The following is a 22415-nucleotide window of genomic DNA, read 5'->3' as shown; positions in this document are numbered from 1 at the left end:
ATTTCTGCGGTGCTTTGGACCTTTAGAAAGGACTTGAAAGCAGACGACTCCTTGAGAGAAGATGCTGCAGCACCAGACAGGATACTATATGCAAGAGTTATTATGGACTTGCAACACACAACGACAACAACAACAGCAACAACAAACTGGTGAATGCCTAAACGCTGCCTGCGCTGTTCCTTGAGCCGCTGACGTAAGAGAAATGCAGAACTCCGGGACATTTGGCTTCTAGGAGGAAAACCAAGAGACGCCCTGCACTGCAGGCACAGCCCGCTTGGGCTCCTGGGGCTTGTAGTTCGCCGTGGCAAACTAGAGCAAGGCCCGATGTCTCTGAAAACTACAACTCCCAGCGTCCCACAGGAGCCCCGGCAGACAAAGCAGCAGTGAGGACGCGGCCTGAGGGACGCCGTCCCGAGCGAGGCGCAGGGACGCCGCTGCTTCTTCCCTGGCCCCGCTTTCGAGGCGGGAGCCCTCCCGCTCCCTCGCCGCACCTGGAAGGGGTTCGCGGGGTCCCCCTCGAAGGGGTTTCCCTCGCCGCTGAGGGCCATGGCCGCTGCTGCCCGCCTGCCTTCCTGGGCTGAGAGACTGAGTGCTGCAGCTGCTGCTGAGATTCTCAGCCCCCATTGGCTGTCGGGCCCGGCGCGTCACCAGAGGAGGGGCGTGGCCTCCCGTGCGCGTGACCGGGAGGGAGGGCGGGGCTGACGGGAATCAATGGAACGTTCCTTCTTGGCCGCAGCAGCAGCAGCAGCAGCGGAAGGGCGTCAGTGGGGGAGCGCGGTGCATGTCGGGGATTGTAGTCTCCGGAGGGAAGTGGCCATTTCCACGACTGTGTATATTCTTAGCCTTCGTTTTCTGAGGAACATAAGAGCTGTGTTGGTTTGGAATATACTTATGGAGCTCTAAGCAAAACATAGGCTTAACAATAGCATTTCACAAGCAACCCAAATCCTTAACTCATTCCTTTCATTGGTCCTTTGTGCTGAAATTAAGGGGGAAACCTTAACATTTAAACCCCAACATTTGCATTCCCTCCCAAGAAAGAAACAGGCCCTGAGCTCTGGGTGCGAGTCCTGCCTTCTGCTGCTCCTAAGAAGAAAGAACTTTGGAAGGGTCTGGCCCCTGAACCTTATTTGCAAGTAGACATTTCCCAAAAGACAACAGCAAACATACATGGTGGTGTTACTCAATGGGCTTCGTAGTCATTCTCAAAATGGAGGACCTTTTGCAGTTCTTCCTCCTGGACAGAAGGCTGAAATGTAGGACATGTCCTGGAAAAGGAGGACGTCCGGTTGCTCAGTCTGTAGGCGTTAAGGGCAAAATATATAGCCTCTTGATAGCTGGGACTCTCTGGTTTCGAATGAGATACACTTCAAGGCTAGTTGCCTTGTGTGAATCTGTCTCGGTTAGATCCACATTGAACAATTATAACACTTCAGTTCCAGTTTAACTGCTGTGGCTCCATCCTGTGGATTCCTGAGATCTGTAGTGCGGTGAGAGGCGCATAGTGTGCTCCCATGAACTACAGTATTGCAGCCTTCTGGCAAAGAATTCTAAGTATCTCACAATAGTTACAAATCCCAGGCTTCCATAGAATGACACAAGAACAATTAAAATACGTACATAGTTGTTGTGGGGTTTCGGGCTCTGTGGCCGTGTTCGAGAAGAGTTTGTTCCTGATGGTTCACCAGCATCTGTGGCTGACATCTTCAGAGAAAGCTAGCATGGAAGAGAGTTGTGTGTGTGTATATATATATATATATATATGCGCACACACATGCACATGGTGTGACCCTGGGTGAGGAGGGGTGATTGTATTGTTCTGTTGTTGAATAGCAAGGCCTCGGGGTGGGAGAATATGCAAAGAAGATTTGTGTCTGTTTAATTAGGGAGCCGTTGTCTGCTAGTAAATCCCTGACCCTGGCTGGTTTTCAGTTGCATTTGCTGGGTCCTGATTTTGGTGTTTTTCAGGACTGGTAACCAAAGTGTAGAGAGCAGAATAAAGGACTCTATGGCCTGTTACAGACTGCCAAAATAAAGCTGCTTGGGGTCTCTTTGGAGGTATGCTGTTTAAATGATGCATGCATCCTAAGAATCCGGAAGCTGCACCAAAGCTGCACTCCAGTGCTTAGGAATGGAGTGTGGCTTTGGCACGACCTCCGGACTCTTAGGACCCATGCATGATTTAAATAGCATGCCTCCAAAGAGACCTCAAGCAGCTTTATTTGGCAGTCTGTAACAGGCCAAAGTAATATTTGTCGACCTCACCAAAGCCTTCGACACTGTGAGTAGAAAAGGTCTGTGGCAGATCCTGGAACGACTAGGATGCCCCCCCAAATTCCTCAAAATGATTATCCTGCTACATGAAGGCCAGCAAGGTCAAGTCAGATATGGCGATGCTCTTTCAGAGACCTTTCTAATAACTAACGGAGTGAAACAAGGTTGTGTTCTCGCTCCAGCTCTATTTACAATCTTCTTCAGCATGATGCTCCAAAGGGCTATGGCAGATCTCAAAGAAGAAGACAGCATTTATATACGCTACTGTACTGATGGCAGCCTGTTTAACTTAAGCTGCCTGAGGGCCCACACTAAGACTCTAAACCATCTAGTCCGTGAGCCGCTTTTTGCTGACAATGCTGCGCTCGTTGCCCATACGGAAGCAGCTCTGCAGCGCCTAACATCTTGCTTTGCAACAGCTGCAGAGCTCTTTGGGCTGGAAATCAGTCTGAAGAAAACGGAGGTCCTCTACCAGCCGGCACCACAGGAAGAACACTACCATCCCCACATCACCATAGGCACATCTGTGCTTAAGTCCATTCAACACTTCACCTACCTGGGAAGCATCACACACACACACATCACTCACTTCCATGCCTGCATTCTCTGAAGATGCCAGCCACATATGCTGGTGAAACGTCAGGAATAAACTCATCTTGAACATGGCCACAGAGGCCCCCCCCCCCAATAAAAAAAAACCTCAGAAAGACTATGGATGCCGGCCATGAAAGCCTTTGACTTCACAAATTAAAATACAGTCAGCCCTTCATATTCACGGATTTTTTATATCCACAAATTCAAGTTTGCAAATATTTTTAAAACATACATTCCCAAAAGCAAGCCTTGCTTTTGCCATTTTATATAAAGGACACCATTTTTACTATACCATTGTATTTAATGGGACTTGAACATCCACGGATTTCATTATCCACGGGGGTCCTAGAACCAAACCCCAGCAGATACCAAGGGCGTACTTTAGCATAAAATTAATTGGCTCCAATAAAAATAATGCCATGCTGTACTTTTAAAATATTACAAAGGGCAAAACCTAGACATACAATACATTTAATATACTGAGTTACTTTTTCCAACATGTATCCATTTTTGTGTGATGTGTTAGTAATTATCGGGATCACAGCTTCCAAGACTCCTTTAGCCAATATGATAATCCTACTGAGTGGGGGATTGTAGGAGTTGTAGTTCATAAAAGGGAACATTTCCAAGCTCTGCCTGGATGGTGATTTAAAATAAAATAAAATACAACAAGGATAAAAGAGCTAGAATGCTTTATTGATACAAGAGACTGAATCTCATTCCTCATGAACACCTCCCTTTAAAACTACTTTAAAGTAGTGTCACCCAAAAGACAACAGCAAAGTGGGTCATAAAGAGCTCAGACCAACTCTGGGTAGTAGGTTGATGAGCTTTCCAGAGTTTCAAGCATGGCTGTGCCTCTCAGTCCATTACCAGATTTGCCAGGGGTTGAATTGGGGCCTCATGCATAGAAAAGCTCATATACAATGCAGCCATACTGATTTAGCAGAGACAGTCTCATCCCACTTTTTCAACTGCTTTTAAAATGTCCTAGTTTTTCTCTAACCTCTCCATTTCCCCCTTTGTCTGTCGTTTATTTCACCTGCTGCAAACTGAGTTCAAAGCGCAAAAGTCGTTTGCGCTCCACAGTGGAGAAAAGGCAGAACCTTGCCCTTTGTTGTAGATCCAGGCAAAAGCAAACTGCTGTAGTCTTTCCAAGCTCATGTGCTCTTCCTTACTAATAACCTTTGCCATCTTGAGCACACTCATGTTGCTTAGCCACACGTGTCCAGTTTTCATCTGTGAAATGCTGAAGGTTATAAGACTTCCACAAAGGCTCCGTTACCAGGGCACTGAGTTTTAGATGTGGCAGCATTCAAAGAGCAGTGTCTAGTTCATGAAAGTTCTAATAAAAGGTGTGGGACATTGCGGCACAAATCAGGTTCCAAGTGATGCTAAGAGAACATCAAGATGGTGGCTGTGCAGCTTATTTCTAGAGTACCCATCCTTCCATTCATTCATTCATTCGTTTGTTTGTTTGTTTATTTATTATATTAATTTGTCTCCCACTTTTCTCCCAAAATTGGAACCCAAAATGGCTTCTATAGCTATACTGAGAGAAGACTGCAGCCTTTGGCAAAGGTATGTAGGAGTCACCAACTTCTACATTTCCCCAACAGATGTAATGTTTTGGAACCAAGACTGCCTGGAGGACTTCCAAGTGCCAGCGTTTGGAGAGGCTACACCTCACTGAAGCATTGTACTTTCTCCTACTGTCGTTGCAGCGAGGTACGCTGGAGAGAAGTTCATAAATGGAGGTGAGGAGAGGGATCATTCACATCACAGGACACTGCACAGGCTGCTTGAGAGACTCCACTGCGTTTTCTGCAGTGATCCTCAAGGAACTGAAATCCAGACCACGCCAGGTAGAGAAGATGGAGCCAGACTCCGAAGAGGCCTTAGGCTTCACAATAACCAGGAGGTCTTGGGGGAGTTTTGTCTTACCCCCGGCCATTTCCAATTGCTTCTTATCTGTCCGGTTCTGGGGTGGGGGGAAACAGGAGGCAGTGGGTAGGAATGTTGGGAGGAAAGATAGTTTCATTTAGTTTCATCAGGAATTCTGTAGAGTCTCACTATAACCTTGCACCTTTCTTGAATATCCTGGGCTCCCCAAACAGTGCGGTGACTACTTTCCAGAGCTCTGGGCCTCTTGGACTACATCCCCTGTTATCACTAATATATTTAGACTTAGGAGTTTATCACACAAAGGAGATTGGGAGTTTCTCCAGTGAATATCCCGGAAAAATCACGTAATTACGTGAATCGATTACACACGATGTTGCACAAAAACTGCCATTAAAGTGGTCACAAAGAAGCATTAATGTGCATCTTTTTACTTTCGGGATTTCAGCAACAATGCATTTCTGATATCCTTTATTTGTGCAATTGCATGTGATGACCATTGGCACAATTTTTTGCTTTATTTGTGGGATGCTTTAAATGCACTTTTATCTCTTTTTAATGCTGAAATTAGCCCCAGCGTGATAAACTCCTAACTTTAGAAATCATGGTCATTGCAGTCCAGGTGCTCACTCCCACCTAGATTCTGATCTTTTAATAGGAGAAGCCTGTGGAATACAGAGAGGAGCCTGATAGCAGAGAGGGTAGCGTTACTAGTTTAGAGACAGAGTTTGAAGAACAAAGGGATGGAGCAGGGACATAGCCAGGATTTTAGGAAGGGGGGGGGTCCAGACTAAGTGCCACCATTATAATGGGGCTTGGGCGCGGTGGCACAGCAGCACACACCATTCATTTTTCTAATGGGGGGGTCCGGACCCCAAGAACCCCCCCCCTTGGCTACGTCCCTGGATGGAGAGAATAAGAAAAGTTGCAAAGATGAGCCAAAAAACACCTCCCCTCTGCCTTGAATCCCTCATGTTGCTGTCTTATATTTTCCCCAGGAGACTTCAAACATAAAATTAAGACCCTGAAACCTTTGGAGATTTAGTAATACAAGGAAGATTCACCCTTTCTTTACTGGCCACTTTCCTTATTTACTGAATTATTTGATAATTTCAATCCAGTCTGAACAAGAATGAAACTCAGAACTAGAAAAAGCTTCTAGAAATTCCCTTGCTAAGGGCAAAAGGGGCCAAAAAAAGTAGCTTTTCTAACTTCGGGTAGAAGCTGAACAAAGGCAAAGGACATGTTTCTTCCGGTGCCAAAAGGCAACAAGAATGGTCAGCAAGTAAATTTGCCTATGGCATGAGATACCAGAGCTGGGATGCTGCCACTGAAAAGGCCTTGTCAATTGTAGCCTGATCACTGAAAACAGGGATACACAGAGGAAAGACAAATTAGATAATCTAAGGCCTGTTGCAGACTGCCAAAATAAAGCTGCTTGGGGTCTCTTTGGAGGTATGCTATTTAAATGATGCATGGGTCCGAAGAGTCCGGAGGTCGCGCCAAAGCCACATTCCGTTTCTAAGCACTGGAGTGCAGCTTTGGTGCAGCTTCCGGATTCTTAGGGTGCATGCATCATTTAAACAGTATACCTCCAAAGAGACCCGAAGCAGCTTTATTTTGGCAGTCTGTAACAGGCCTAACATTTATATTCTGTACATTGGGAAGAAGGGAGGCCCCACCTTTGGCAGATGATATTTCTCCCGGAGATGAGCCCTCATGGAAGCACGTTCGGCCTTCCGTTGAACAAAGGCTGCTTCCCGCTTGTTTCTGCAAGGAAGAGGAGGAGGAGGCAAGAACATTATCTTGGAAATAAGATGATTATGAGATTTCATCTGCTGAAGGTTTTCAGTTAGCTAAGCAAGCAAGTGGGGTCTGTGTTAGGCATCAGCAGTGCGTTTATCACAATGGTAGCAGGACAAAATCCAGGATCCCCCCTCCCCCAAATTGTCTCACTGACGCTTGCTTTAGTAGACTGTCATGGTGACATTTCTAACACTTGTATATACATTATGTAATGTAATACATTACATCAGCAGCAGGAAACTGGACTACTTAATAATAATAATAATAATAATAATAATAATAATAATAATAATAAATAGTTTATTTATATCCCGCATTTCCAATTTTGATCAAAGCGGCGATAATAATCTAGGAGCAGAGTCATTCACATGCTGCAGGTGTGTGTAGAGAATTATTTTATACTGTTTTAACTAGGTAATTTTAATTGTTTTTAAAGTGTTTTTATCTTGTGAGCGGTCTTGGTTTCCTTTTGGGGAGAAAAGCAGCATAAAAATGAAACAATAAACAAACAAATAAATAAATACACACTAACAGCATTTTGGATAAGTCTATTCTGGATCTCAGAAGAATACAATTATTCGTTGGCTGTCACAGTATATTGACTGATATTGGAGAGACAGATCTACTCCTGGACTGTTCCTCTTCACAGCTTCCTTATGGACATTTCTATTAGACGTGGCCACCTAGATATAGTTCACTTTTAGTATGAGCAGCTTAACAAGGTGGAGGCTAAAATGCTTTGCTGCAACATTTAAATACTTTTGTTGGTTAATCACTCTCATACCTTTATGCCTAGATATTGTATAGATAATTTATAAGTTGCTTTCCCCGTCACAATTTAAAATGAAATCACAATAGCCAAACAAAACATTATTAAATTACAGACTGAAAACCATTTTCAGAGCTGAGGCCCTGATGAAATAACACAGCTTTGACTGCCTTTCAGAACCCCAGTGAGGATGGAAGACATTGGCCTGTAACAGACTTAGATGGAGTGTCGTGTCTTGTCATTTGAATCCATTGGTTCTTGTTTCCAGAGCAGCAGAAAACAGTCACTCCATCTTCTACCTGACTTCTCCTCAGATATTTAAAGATAGCTATCATGTCACTTCTCTGTCTTCTCTTTTCTTCACTAAAGTTCCTCATCATAAGGCTTGGTTTCCTGACATTTGACTATCTTGGTTGCCCTTCTCTGGATGCATTCTTGCATGTCAATGTCATTGAACTTTGGTGCCCAGAAGTGGGCAGAATATTTCATGTGAAGCCTGACCAGAGCAGATTAGAATGGAACTACTACTTCCCTTTATCTGAATGCAATATGCCTGTTGATGCAACCCAGAATTGCTTTGGCTTCTTTGTCTGCTGCATCACAGACACCCAGCATCCCTTATCACAGTCTATGGTGGTTAGAACTGCTGGGACTTACAGTCCAGCTACATCTAGAAAGAAGTGCTTTGCCCACCCCAGACTAAAGTTTTATGATCCTCTGGCCAAAATAGTAGTAGTAGTAATAATAATAATGATAACAGAGATGTAGCCAGGGGGGGGATTCTTGGGGTCTGGACCCCCCCTTCCATTAGAAAAATGAATGGTGTGTGCTGCTGCACCGCTGCACCCAAGCCCCATTATAATGGTGGCACTTAGTCTGGACCTCCCGCCCTTTCTAAAATCCTGGCTACGTCCCTAATAATAATAATAATAATCATCATCATCATCATCCACAAAGGGACTCTTACTGCTGCTTCTGAGACATCTGGGGCTTCCGATCCCGGCTAAAATATCTTGGAGTACCAGGATCTTTCTCCTTAGGGAAGTCTGCTGAGATACAACACATCAGTTGCTTGGCTGGGGCTGCGAATGCTGATTTCACGACAGATTCCATTTCAGAAGAAGGCTGGAACACACAGCTGTTGATAAATTGTACAAAATGTCCACTTCAGTAATAAGAAAACGAGTGAAAAGGGTATGAATTCCCTTCCGGGTTCTTAGGGTGCATACATCATTTAAACAGCATGCCTCCAAAGAGACCCAAAGCAGCTTTATTTTGGCAGTCTGTAACAGGCCCCTGATTATCAACATCCCTGCACCGGTATATGATCATTTCAACTCACTGCTATTTTAAAACCTGGCAACACTACTGGTGTCAAATGCCATAGAAATTAAACAAAATGGAAAGTAACCAAGCAGTTTTTGCTTCTGTGAGATTTGTTAACGCACCTATTTGTTGTTATAGCTCTGTGCTATGACCCCAACATATGGCAACTTTATCCTAGGGTTTACCTGGCAATATTTATTCGGAGGAGATTCACCACTGCCTTCCTCTGAGCCTGAAGAAGTGACTTACCCAGGTCCCAGCAGGGATTGAAACCCTGGTTTCCCACAGTAGCTCAAAGCAGTATTGCACGGTGCTGTCCAGTTTTCATCTGAGCCTGGAGGTGGATAGGCAGCATCCCTAGGAAAGTAAAGGAAATGCATAAGGCAGTAGGGAGAGATAAGGGAAGGAGGTCATGCAATTAAAAATAGAAAGATCTAATGGCTACCATCCTAGTTTTGTCCATCTCTTCATTTAATAAACAAATCCTACCCTTCTGAGGCTTACAGACCACTCAGCTGGGCTAAAGTCTCTTAAAAGCAATAAGGCACACTATCATTATACAAAACACAGATGCTGCTTTTTAAAACTACAACTCCAAGAATGCAGTGGCAGTTAGTGGGGGATTCTGAGAGTTGTAATCCAAAAAGCCCAATTTCTGAGCACTGAAATTTTGAATATATAATTACAAAAGGAAAAAACAACAACTTGATAATGTAAATGCAACTTTATACCAAACTCAAGTGGCACAGGAAAGTCTTTATGATGTGATGAAATGCCATGAAAGATAATACCAGTCTTGGAAAGAATACCAGCAGTGCCTTCTCAGTAGTCATCCCAAATTTAACCTCTCCTTTCTGCCTATTGCTATTCCAGAAGGATCTCGCACCAATATTTCGAATATAGACCAAACAGAATCAAAACTTAACTTTCTGCCCAAGAAGCCAGAAATTACCAGAGCCCATTGCTACTCCTTTCTCACTTGAAATGTTACCCTTCCGGCAAGCTCACCTGTGTGGGAACCTCCTGGTTTCAGCCTTTTACCTGGGTCTACGTGGCCAGTCTGCTCCCTTTGAAAGTCCTGGGAGGATTATTAACGTTCTTAGCCAGCTCAAGTTCTTTAAACTGAGATCAGGACCAACAGAGATTCTCAGGGTGACACTAGGTGACGCCTGATCCAACTGGGTGACAGCTGGGCAGATGGCACCTTGAGCAAAGGAGGACATCTGTCCACCGTGAGAAAAAGGGCACATGCTGCTCATCTGAGACAAAACAACTCCAATCTTAAGGTATCCAAGGTATCCACTCTCAGAACGAATGCTTTTGAAAACAGCAAGTTCCTTGTCCTCAGAATTTATTCCAAAAGCAAGGGAAGCAAGTACTGGGTAGAAACCAGTAGCAAGGATAGTCAGGGAGCCATTAGTGGCTGCAAATGATTATCTTCACAGGTTTCTGACACATTGATACAAATACACAACCTGTCACTCACCTGGCAGTCAAATCATTTCCGGCAGTGACAGATGGCTAAATGTCTTCTGCACAGATTTCTAAGCAACCGTTTCAGGAATGACTGCAGAGTATTTGGCTATCTCCTCCTCCTTGTTTAATATTACACACACACACACACACACACACACACACACACACACAGAGAGAGAGAGAGAGAGATGGGACTTTTGTATAACAATTTGGACTGGGAAATTAAAGGGAGAGACTTCTACAGTGTAAACCTAGGCATGTCTACTCAGAAGCAAGTCCCAGCGGGTTCAGTGTTTCATTTTTCTGCCCTAAGTGCAGTACATTACATTTCTCAATGTTATAATCCATTTTGTTAGTTTTGGCCCAGCTTTCTAATCTATTGAGCTCATTTTGAATTTTGATCCTCTCTTCATCCACCTTTTGTTTTTACAGTACATAGGTTCTGTTCTTACAGAGTATAGGTTATGAATCAGAATGAACCATTTCTTTTAGAGATAGATCCATAATTTTTCATGACCTACACAGTCAAAGACCTTGATCTAGAAAGGACAGGGTGGTGTTCTTTTGAAATTCCTGCATGAAGCACAAGTGCGCAGAAGCCTTATCTCTTTTGTGAGATCAGCATGTGCTTTACAAAAGTACAAGGATATGTGGCCACCCAATATCTAGTCATTTCCTATTTCCTCCAGGAGCAGATCTTTGGTAAAACTTGGTAATGGGCCTTAATTATCTAGCTACCCCCCAAAATACTTTGCATGATATCAGCTCCTAACAGTACAGTACTGTTGGAACAACCCATTTTCTATGCACCTACAGTGAGGATTGCCACAGGACTCAGAAGGAACTGGGAACCTCTGGGTTTATGGCAAAGGATGGTATTGTCCCTGGTGTTTGAAAAATCCCAGTGCTTCAGACTGTGTTCTGCTACACCGCAGCGCATGCCCCTGGACCAGCAGCAAGATGGAGATGGAGACCAACAGCAGAACCTATGCAGTTAGTCTCTGGTCTTGAGAAATACCTCCTACTCCCAAGATAGGTCACACAATATACTGACTCAAGGATTTTGCTGTCTAAAGAGATCGATCAGAGTAGCACTTCAGAGGGGCTTAGACAGGGTTTAGATGGCTGTAAACAGATTGCAAAGAGGCCAAGGATAAACCATGGCAGGTGGTACTTAGGTTTGAGTCTTAAGCTTCTTACAGAAAAAGATGTGCAGGTGAGACAGCGGGGCAGTGTGTGGGACAACAGTACTCTTAGGCTGGTTGCATCTGGGTGCTCAGTCACACAACTGTGGATGTTCTGCTTTCCCCATGAAAGAGAGCTAATGCTTGTAGAATTCAGAAGCTTGCAAATCAGTTTAATTTTTATCAAAGCAAGTTCCTAGTCCTGACAGTTGTAACAGAAAAGCTTGCCCATCTATTCTGTCATCTACATCCTTCTTAATAAGATGGAATTAAAAATTTTTTTTTTGCAGAAATACTGAAATATCCTATTGCAGAGATAGGAACTGTGTGGCCCTCCAGATGTTTTCCAGTCACAACTCATAGTATTCTTTCCCACTGGCTTCCTTCTCACTCACCCACACTACTGCCTTTCTTAGCTTCACAAAATTATGAAGATGTGCTAGAAAACTTGCACATATAAGCCTTTCTGAGCACAACATGTGGACATTTTAGTCTCTCAGAAATACCCATTATACATCTAAAGGACTGCCAAAAGGGACACTCCAGTGTGGAGTTGCTTAACTAAAATGTATCTAGAGATATAAATATCAGAGGAGAAAACCCAGTTTTTTCCAGTTGCCTTCCTTTGGCTGTATCTGCACTGCAGAAATAATCCAGTTTGACACCATATTAACTGCCATGGCTCAATGCTATGGGATTCGGGGGATTGTAGTTTGTTGTGGCACCAGTGTTCCTTCACAGAGAAGGCTAAATGTTTCGCAAAATGGGTCCTGAGTTAATTTAGGGCTTTAGACTCATCTGATGTTCAAAAGAAAGAAATGCAGAGAGAAGAATTTTTCTGATTCTTTTGTAGCTCTATACAGCCATCTAGAGATCAAAATGAAAAATTGTAGGGGGAAATTCCCCCCTTCGTTCTCTCTAAGATGTCAATATGACAACTAGATTCAAGACAACGAAAGCCACTGAAACAAGAAGCCCATCTTATATTCACCGTCAAAAAAAGCAGACATGTCCCAAAATGTTTTGGAAGAGATGAGATGGGTGTGACAGAATATGACACAGATGCATTAGGATATAACACAAGAAATATTAAAATCAAGCAAAACATGAAAGAGGGAGGTAAAGGAGATCAAGGATTCGATTGGAATAAATGAAACGTTCAGATTTTAGACTTTAAAACTGAAAATTTTAAGAAGGTGAGAAAGATTTTAGACTACAGCAGCATATAATGCGCCCACGTATAATTCACCCGCATATGCTGAAAGCAGTGCCGGAAGAAGTGGTGCTGTGCGCCAGAAGGAACAATGGCACAAGATGTTATAGGCCCCATACAGACGGGTGGAAAGTGCAGTCCTCGGGCCAAAATTAGGGTTTCAGAGTGCGCAGTGACTGCACGCTCCTGAGACTTAGCATGTGGCGGCGGCGCCATGAGCGCAGTTTGGTTGCTGCGGGCTCCCTCAGCCCTTTCAGGGCAGTCTGTCAAGCCCCATAGTTTTCAAATAAATTCCTGCTAGAACGTTACACAGTAGGATTATGGATTTTTGTCTGATAAGTTGAAATAGGAAAGGATTTTTCATTTAGATGCGGAAAATGGAAGGAATTAGCTTTCTATTTAAGAAGCAAAGGCAAGGTAATTTATGGGAAAGTACAAACATGAACAGGAGGAAATGTAGAAGGAAGATGACACAAAAGATCAAGAGCAAAGACTAAATCAGTTGGATGATGAAGAGGAGTTTGATCTACCAGATGCTGCAGATGTGGACTCTTCTACCCTCTTGTTTTAACTATGGATTACAAATGTCTTAAGCTGGAAGACCTAATGATTCCTAGAGAGAACACTTCTCAAGGCATATATAGGTCCTCCAGTATAATTTTATACTGCCTATGTTGACCATAGAGTTGTATTGGAGGACTTTTTTTTTAAAAAAAATAAGTCTTTATTAAATTATTTTAACATATATGCAAATAATGTTGCATATACCCCATTCCCTACCCTCCCACCCCCTCCTGCATGGCTTGACAGTTTAGAATCAATACACAGTTTACAATTAATACCTAACATTCAATATGTGGGATTTAATTACATTATTGACTTCATTGTACAGTACTCCATATTCCCTTTTGTTAAGGGTTAAAGCCAGCAAACTGAGAAATGCTTTGATGTGTGTGTGTCTGACCATGAGCATCCAGTACCAGGACAAGGCTTATTAGCCATAGCTGATGCTCATAGGCACAAGGTCATTCTGCTTGCCTACGTGCAGCAAAGCCTGGATGATGAAACATGTGTCTGCATGGACAGGAGGACACTTTACAGTGTGGGACAGGAAGTGGCTGAGTTTGGGAGAGCGCATGGTCTGGTGGAGTGTATATAAACTCAAGGGCTTCCAATAATTGCTTGTGGGTTTGAGTAGGAGTTGGTATTCGTTTGATCTGTATAGTAGCATTGGTGATTTATGGTTAGCACTCTGTAAATAAAGATAGCACTTTCGGGAGCCCTGCTACTGAAAATTGAGAAAAAGGTGGAGACATTTTTAAACCCCACAGTGTAAAAATGAATGAGCACTTTCCCCCTATTTGGTATCTGGAATTGGGTGACTCCTAATACACAAACAGTAAAATCACCTGCCTTGTATTTTCAGAGGAATCACTGCTCTGAGTTTTCCTTCTTTCAACCCAGCAGGCCTCCTGATCACAAGGGAAGCCCAGAAGAGCAAATCATACAGAAGCACAGTGAGCAACCTCCAATGACAGAAAGCATCTTCCTGAATTTCAGCATCAGGACTGTGCCCAACAATCCACTAAAATCAACCCAGCAGCCCAATTTCACCAGAGGTCAGAACACCGGGTTGCAACAGACAATCTCTTATCCACTTATGGATGTACTTCTCGCTCATAATTTATAATCATAGCACACAATAGTTTCTGGCTTAGTCCTTAGCTTTTGTCACCAACTGAAGAAAATAAAAACCCAAGTACATATAGCTGCATTTGGTTATAGTCATCATTAATTCCCTTCCCCACTATTGTCCCCAACACTACTGAAAAATGTAGACTGAAAACTCTTTGAGGCAGAAGACCATGAAGGCTACAGGTTCTAACTGGTTTCCCATTTGTGGAGAAAGATAGCCAAAAAGAGCAGCTCAACAGACAGACCCTTGCTGTTACTTCACATGATATTTTATTTTACACAAACTGTACAAAATTCATATAAAACTCTGGCATTGAAATAGGCTATGGTTTTTTTATCCAAAAATAATTCCCAAAGGGGATCCCACCAGCCTTATAACTTATATGGGGCAGGATTGGGGAAAACGGATGCAACAGGGCAGGGATAGGAATGGAAACATCTGCAAGAGAAATGAAGAGGGGAAAAGAGGAAGGCATGAACCCAAAGAAACTCCATTTATTTACATGGCTTGGTTGGCAGGGAGGGTTGCCAAGAGATTTTCTGTGTTTTGTATATACACTATCTCACATATTAACAAGCTTTACATGATTAAAAAAGGAAACCAGGAGTGTGGGAAAGGGGTTTGACTCAGAATTTCCTCTGTATCTTCATTTTAAAAGCACCAAAATGCATGAACACACACCGCACAAGCCTCCACAGGGGCCAAGCGTGCGGAGCAATGAGAGGGGAAGGCTTGGAATGTGAGGCCAGGGGCCACACCAGTCACCGGCTGATGTCTCGGCTAGCATCCCACGGTTTGGGGCCAGGCTGTTGCGACTTGAGGGAGTCAAAGAATGAATGCTTCAAGGCCTCGGCCAATGTCAGCCGCTTGGCTGGCTCGTACTCCAACATCCCCTCAATGAGGTCAAACAGCTGGTGGTGTTCATCTGCTTCAGATACCAAGTACCTCTGCAAAGAGAAGGGAAAGGACAAAGATTTTCAGTTATTTGTACCTTACTGATTTAGTTGTGAGTTGATGAGTCCTGGTATGGGAAAAAGGTGCTAGGCAAGTCAAAGAAAGATAACAAAATATTCTAGGCCAAGCTTCTATTACACTACTTCAATATTAAAAAAAACTTTCTAAAAACATGAACACATTTAAAAAAAACTGTAAGGAAAACTTGGAAAGATCCTTCTTTGCCAGACACCTTGGGAACACCCTCCATTTTAAAAGGACTTGGCAATCCATAAATCCTGCTTTGCAGGCCAAAGGCCAAAACTTCAATCCTCAGGACAGGACAGACTGCAGTTCTTCAAGTGGTCATCTGTGAGTTCACCCAAGTGGATTATCCTGTCCTTGCACAGTATGCCATCAGAACCTTCTGGAACATATGCTTTTTGGTGGTAGCTCCACACACCCTCACCTCTATCTCTAACTGTTCCTGCTCATTTACCTCAGTTCTTAAAGACATTGCACAGCAGTGTCCATTGGACCAAGAATATAGGACACACCAGGAGGGGAGGAAGGACAGGCTTGTGTGACTTCGCAGATGGCCACTCGAAGAACTACAGTTACAGGTATGTAACCTATGACTCAAGCAACAGGGAGACTAGCAAGCTATTCAGTTAAGGAAGAGCAGTGTCATGCCAGAACCATAAGATATGTGACAGTTCAATTAAAACCTTTATTGAACATGAAGCAACTCGGCCCTTACTCAGTGATAGTAACTTTCAAACTTGAAAATAAGACTGTCCCTCAAAGACTGCATCAGTTCTGGATAGAACATCCAGTCTGTAGTGTGATATGAAAGTCAATGGTTGTGTCTACATGGCAGTCCTGCATACAACACCCAGTGGTATGCCTCTCAGGAAGGCAGAGGAAGCACCTATCGCTCTGATGAAATGCACTTGAATTTGAATGGGAGGTTCTGGACTTTGTTGTTTAGTGAGGCCTAAGAGTCCCGTCTGATCCCGTCTAAATGCCTCTACCTAAACTGCAAATCCCAGGATTCCACAGGAGGCAGTCATAGTAGTTAAAGTGGAATAATACCACCATAACACTGTAGTGTGATACTGTATTCTAAACAGGCGTCAGGCCTGGCACCAGAGGGTGAAGATTTCTGTGCCCCTTTAGAAAGTTTTAGGCTGGAATAGGCTGGCCCAGCTCCATCAAGGGCTAGCCTGAAGGTAGAAGCTCCTCCTTCCATAACTGTCATCCTTCAGCCTGGGAGGGAGTGAATAGGCTGGCCCAGCTCCACCAGGGCTAGCCTGAAGATAGAGGCTCCTCCCTCCATAATGGTCATCATTCGGCCTGGGAGGTAGTGAATAGGCTGGCCCAGCTCCACCAGGGCTAGCCTGAAGAAAGAGACTCCTTCCTCCATAACTTTCATCTTCCAGCCTATGATGGATTTGGCTGGGAGCAAGGGAGAAAGGGTGAATCTGAACCAAGGAAAAAGAAACTCTTGGCTGGGTCAGAAGCTCTGAGCTCCAGGATTACAGAGCTCAAATGGAATGTTAGTAGGAAATAAGGACTGACAAATAAGTCAACATGGGTTTCAGAGGAAAAAGTCATACCAGACAAATCTGATCTCTTTTTCTGATAAAATTACTCTATTACCACAAAAAGCAGCAACAGAAGCTAGGCACTATCTTACCCGCAGTGGCTTGCAGTTCTCCCGTACATAGCGCCCAGCAGAGGTGTTCTCATCCCAGTCTAGGCGGCCATGGTAGAAGTATTTCTGCTTCCTGAGGAGAAATGAAACATGATAAGGAAGGTCAGATACACAAAAAGCCACTGTGGCATAACTTTTTGGAAAAGTACAGAAGCAATAGGAGACAAACAGATAAATTAAAGGATGAAAATAACTTATTGCCTTGATACATACAGTTTATTTATTAAGTTTATATTCTGCCTATCACCCCAAGCCGGGACTCTGCCATAGACCTTTAAAGTACCGTATGAACCCCATACTTGCAGGGATATGTTCTTGGACTTTCCTCAGATACATGAAATTGAAAATAGTTGTGAATGCTATATTTTGATAATACTGTATGAAGTGTGTGAAAATATAGTCAAAATATTCCCCTCCCGCAACAAAGGGAGATTAGCTGAAGGGAAGAGTCACATGCTGGGATGCTGCTTGTTCCCTTCAAGTACCAAGGCCAGCTGGAAGGTGATAAGCACATAGTGAACACCCAGGGCCTCAGAGCCATGGCAGACACAACTGGCCAGGGTCCTTCCTTGCTTTTTCCTGGCTTTCTTCCTCATATAAAGATGCCAGTTCCCATACAATCACTGTGCCAGAGGCTCCATGGATGAAAGTGAGGGTAGCTGGGGACCAGGCTACCTCCATTAAACTCCTGAAAGCAGTCCCCTCCCCAGGTAACAAATCTAGCAAGAAGACCAGCTGCATGGAGCTGTGTGGCCCTTTTGGCCAAAAAGGAGATGGAGCCTGGTAGGACAACTCTCTAGGAGCCAGCAGTCTGGAAGAAGAGGTGAGGAAGGACTCCAACCTTCCATAGCTTCCATCTCCTTCCTCAGTCAAGAGAGGTGCATGCTTTCATGCAGCCAGGCTTTCTGCCAGACTTAGCACCCACAGATGGAACTGCTTTCAGGACCTCATTGTCTGGTCTCCCGCTGCCCTCACCTTCATCCGCAGAGCCTCTGGTACAGTGACTGTGGGAGCTAGCAGCCTGACATGAGAAAGAAGGAAGGATCTTAGCTGGCAGGCTGGGCTCCTGAGTTTTGCTGTGTGGCTGGCCTTAATGCTTGAGGGAAACAATGTGAGCCCCAACATGTGAATCTTCCTTTATGCTACCCTCCCCTCTGGGGGCAGCAGATGAGCAGGTAGGGGAGGCTGTTTTTTGTGAGATCACAGGTAAGTGAAACCCTGGGAACCAAGACAATGGATACAGGGATCATATTGTAATATTCTTTTTTAAATGTACATCAAAACATAAAGTCAGTATCACCATCATTTAAATCTACTGCATTCAATGTAGTGTTGACTATAGAAAATGTAGCTTCATGTCCTTCTTCAGCTACAAAGCTTGCTTAACAGCTGTGCAGTGTGTCACCTCTGAGGGAAGGACTTATTGCCAGCCAAAATAGAAAGTGTTCTGACTTCAGTTAAGGCCCCTAGGTCAATGCCCATTCTCTCACCACCAACCTATCTCAGAGGAATGCTGTGAGGAGAAAGTGCATTTTGAGAGAACCAAATATACAGCCTGAGTGTCTTGAAGAGTAGGGTTTTTAAAAAAGACATGTAAGACATATTTAAAAGTCTCATAATTTCACCTACAATACATCTATGATTCCATGTTATGCCACAGTTCTTTTCCTTCCAGCTCCAAAGGAAGGCTGCCTATTTGATGTTCTAAGCACTTCGAGCTCCCCTTAATCTTTCCTATCTTTTCTCAACCCACCCCAAAAAGCAATGAATGCCACTCACCTGGTCTTCCGAGTCATACGTGATGGGATAGGACCTAGAATCCGCTCCATCATTGCCAGATGTTCTCGGTTATCGTGGGTCTAAAAGAATACATTTGAGAGGGATAAAGAAGAATGAAGCACAGAAGCCATCAACTACATCCAGGACATAAAGTTTGTTTGAAGAGTGAGAAGAGCAAATTGGGAACGGCTTAGCTCAGAGAAGAGCTGCCTTCAATCTCACACAATTTTTTGCTCTCTCTCTCTCTCTCTCTCTCTCTCTCTATATATATATATATAAGTTTTCAGAACAAGAGTTCCATGCCAAGATTCTTTCAGTTAAGGCACAACTTGTGTTGATTCAGTGATACCGAGTCAATGATTTAGTTCAAGAACATCAGGAATGATCAGATGAAGGTTCAACCAAGTCCAAGCATCCTTTGCAAGAATTCTGCAACCAGCAGCCATACTATGGAGCCTGGCACAAACTGGCCATTGGACCACCCATGTCTTAGCCCAGAGATATGGAACGGTGGCCTTCCAGATATTCCTGGATTCTATCTCCCATCAGCTCCAGATAGACTGCTCCATGATTAAGGATTATTGAGGCCTGTCTAACAACAGGGGTTCATCTTTCTCATAAGTTTGTGATCATCCATGTCATCAGAAGGAAACTCCCATGGACATAAAGGCCCCTGCTAGACTGTCTGTAGCTGCGAAAGACCTCCCTGGTTCTTTCAAATAAGGATGAAATGTTTAGCCTTCTTTCTTTGTTCTTTTTCCTGCTTTTATACCCCACCTCATTCTTTTGGACCAGAGATGAGCAACTGCTTGGAATCAGGGACCAAATCACCCCCTGCCCTAACAGCACCCCTGATGGTACCCAACTCATCTCCTCCTGTGGCTGTACTGGAGTCAAATAAGAAAGTATGGAAGGAGTTCTGTTGCTGACATGCATTTCCAGTTTTTAGGCAAAAACTGCATCCAAAACCATGGGCTTTGGGTTACAAAACTGGGCTCTGGAGGTCATATGTGGCCTCCACCCCACTTCCCCTGCTTTGTTGTGTTGTCTGACTTCTGCCACTTCTTCTCAGCCTTCACTGTCTAGACTAGTTTGTCTGCTCTTGTCCCTTTTGTGACTGAATCTCTTCTAGAATTTTGCTATGACCCTGCCACCCACAGCCTCAAATTTAATCAGACAGCTCCTGTGTCACAGAGATTGGCAAGGGGTTCAGGCAAGGCTGCATATTGTAACCCTACTTGTTCAGCTTGTATGCAGAAAATATCAGGAAAAGAGCAGGTTTAGACTCAGAAGGAGGAGGAGTAAAGATGTGAGGAAGGAACATCAACAATCTAAGATATGCAGATGGCATAATATTACATCATGGACTTGGAACTTTTAATAAATAAGATCAAGGAAGAAAGAGCAAAAGCAGGGTCACTGCTGAATATAAAAACAAAAATAATGACCATAGAGATGCTACACAAATTCAGTCTAGACACTGAAGAAATCAAAATAGTTAAAGATTTCCCATACCTTGGATCAAACATAGATCAGAAAGGAGACTACAGTCAAGAAATCAGAAGAAGACTAGGAATGGGCCAGTAGCCATGGAAAAACTAGACAAGATTCTAAGAGTAAAGTTATACAACTAAGCACTAAAGTTAGAATGGTCCAATCCATTGTATTCATCACCATGTACCGATATGAGATCTGGACAGTGAAGAAAGTGGATAAGAAGAAAAGCTATTCTTCTGAGATGTGGTACTGAGGAAGTGCTAAGGGTACCATGGACAGCCAAAATGACAAATAAATGAACAGATTAAGCCTGAACATTCCCCGGAAGCCAAGATTAAATTAAGGCTGTCATACTTTGGCCACATCATGAGGAGTGATCACTCATTACAAATGATAATCATGCTAGGAAAGTTACAAGGCAGTAGAAATAGTTTGAATCTACAGGACTTAAGCAGAGCAGTGGAGGAAAGGTAGTCTTGGAGATGTCTCATCCATAGGGTCACCATGAGTTTAGGTTGACTCGAGGGCAGTAACAACAATACAAGCAAAGATGTCCAATCCCTCCCAGACACTGTCATGACAATCTAGATGAGGCATAGAGGCTTATAGGTTTTGGGGGCTGCTACTCCCATTATCTGTAACCACTGGCCATGGTGCCTGCAGCTGATGGAAGCCCAACTCCCAAAACAGCTAGAGGGTTGCAGGTTACCCATCCCAGTATGACATGAATCCGCCTCACTTTTGGTACACTCACCTGAAACAATGTGAAACCCATGTAGTACTCAAAGATGATGCAGCCAATGCTCCAGACATCACACGGCTGGGCCCAACCTAGCTCTGAAAAAATGAAAGAGGACTTGACCTCATTGACCTGTAAACTCAGCAGCTATCCAAGCCATGGCACCCCACTCCATTCCAAATTTTGTATCACTATGTGTGTGTATGTGTGTACGTGCACGCACATGTGCATGCACACACATGCATCCCCCCTATAGGCATGCTGCACCGGCAGCATCCAAGCCCGAATGTTATGTAACCAAGCCCATCCCATCCAGAACCAGACAGCCCCTTCATGCTGACCTAGAATGACCTCTGGTGCCCGATAATGCCGCGTAGAGACAATGGTGCTATGATGCTCATGGTCGAATGTGGCACTTCCAAAATCGACTACTCGGACAGCCGTGTTCTTTACACTTCGCTCATCTCTCTTCTTGTGAAGAAGGGGAGGGGGAAAAGATGGGGAAGCAGCAGTTAAGGGTACAAAAAAGAAAAAAAATTAGTTGTCCCTGCTTAGCTCTCACTTTATCCATCTTCTACCTGGTATCACACAGGATGGATAGTTGCTCTCAGGATTGTGCTTATTTCTATGTGAAGCTGATGCAATGTCAGCCACCTCAGCTGTGGCCTTCTTTAGGACAATGTAAAACTGATTTCCCAAACCATAGGCTCACCTTTTCCAGATTGTAAGTCATTTCATAATCCGAATTGACAAAGAGGATGTTTTCAGGTTTGAGATCTGTATGAGTGAGCTTGTTTTCATGTAGAACTGTAGGGTGTGGGGAAGGCATAGAAGAAGAAGATTACTTCATTTTAGAAATAATTTTATTTTATATTTATTTATTTCATTTTTATGCCGCCTTTCTCCCAGAAAAAGATACAGCATGGCTCACAAGATAAAAATATTTACAATAAATGTTTAAAAACAATTAAAATAATCTAGTTAGAACAGCATAAAATTAACATTAAAATGTAAAAAGTGAAAACCATAATTAAAACACACACTCCGTTTAGAGGTCACTTTGAATTGTGCCCTGAAATAAACTGGTAGCTAGTGAAGCTGTTTCAACAAGACAGTTATATGCTCCCTGTAACTGGCCAGCATTCTGGCTGCAGTGTGTTGAACCTGCTGTTTCCATACAGTTTCCAAAGCAGCCCCACAACGAGCACATTGCAGTAGTCCAAAGGGGATGCAATCAAGGCATGTGTCACCACTGCCAGATCTGGTGTCTCAAGGAATGGGTGCAGCTGGTACAACTAGTTTCAACTGTGCAAATGCACTCCTGGCCACTGCTGAAACCTGAGCATCCAGGCTCAGAGTTGAGTCCAGGAGAATATCCTGAGGCAAAGTCCCTATTTCCTGATCTGCCTTACAACTGGCCAGGAGCACTTCTGTCTGGTCTGGATTTCTCCACACCCAGATCACTATCATTCTGTCTAGAACAGATAACCAGGTCTAGAGTGTGTTCTGT

The 22415-nt window shown here is 43.7% G+C and overlaps 2 protein-coding genes across 6 annotated transcripts in view; both read right to left on the bottom strand.

Moving 5' to 3' along the window:
- Positions 1–22415, bottom strand: part of CLK2 (CDC like kinase 2) — a 54295-nt gene that overhangs the window by 18188 nt on the left and 13692 nt on the right. For 2 of the 4 annotated variants that reach the window (XM_042438919.1, XM_042438920.1), the window contains exons 8-13: positions 21618–21712; positions 21247–21376; positions 20921–21003; positions 18670–18749; positions 16873–16963; positions 14719–15187 (exon numbers count right to left, since the gene is read on the bottom strand). In XM_042438919.1, the coding sequence (XP_042294853.1) occupies positions 15002–15187; positions 16873–16963; positions 18670–18749; positions 20921–21003; positions 21247–21376; positions 21618–21712 (665 nt within the window). In that variant the 3' untranslated portion in view covers positions 14719–15001. Of the gene's footprint in view, positions 1–491; positions 647–14718; positions 15188–16872; positions 16964–18669; positions 18750–20920; positions 21004–21246; positions 21377–21617; positions 21713–22415 lie in introns of those variants that run through there. The other 2 variants (XM_042438922.1, XM_042438921.1) reach the window with 2 other exon arrangements.
- On the bottom strand, positions 3555–10296 carry LOC121915074 (complexin-3-like). 2 transcript variants are annotated; one of them, XM_042438924.1, is made up of 5 exons: positions 10158–10296; positions 8921–9028; positions 8313–8483; positions 6453–6540; positions 3555–4849 (listed from the first exon to the last, which is right to left on the bottom strand). In XM_042438924.1, the coding sequence occupies exons 3-5, from the start codon at positions 8456–8458 to the stop codon at positions 4643–4645; spliced, it is 441 nt and encodes a 146-aa protein (XP_042294858.1). In that variant the 5' UTR covers positions 8459–8483; positions 8921–9028; positions 10158–10296; the 3' UTR covers positions 3555–4642. The 2 variants fall into 2 exon arrangements, with proteins under 2 accessions (XP_042294858.1, XP_042294857.1); XM_042438923.1 differs by having other exon boundaries at positions 8921–10296.

This window comes from Sceloporus undulatus, chromosome 9 (assembly GCF_019175285.1).
Source record: "Sceloporus undulatus isolate JIND9_A2432 ecotype Alabama chromosome 9, SceUnd_v1.1, whole genome shotgun sequence".
In the NCBI taxonomy this organism is placed as follows: Eukaryota; Metazoa; Chordata; class Lepidosauria; order Squamata; family Phrynosomatidae; genus Sceloporus; species Sceloporus undulatus.
The sequence above is the reverse complement of the archived record's forward strand: the minus strand, read 5'-3'. Positions and strand labels throughout refer to the sequence as shown.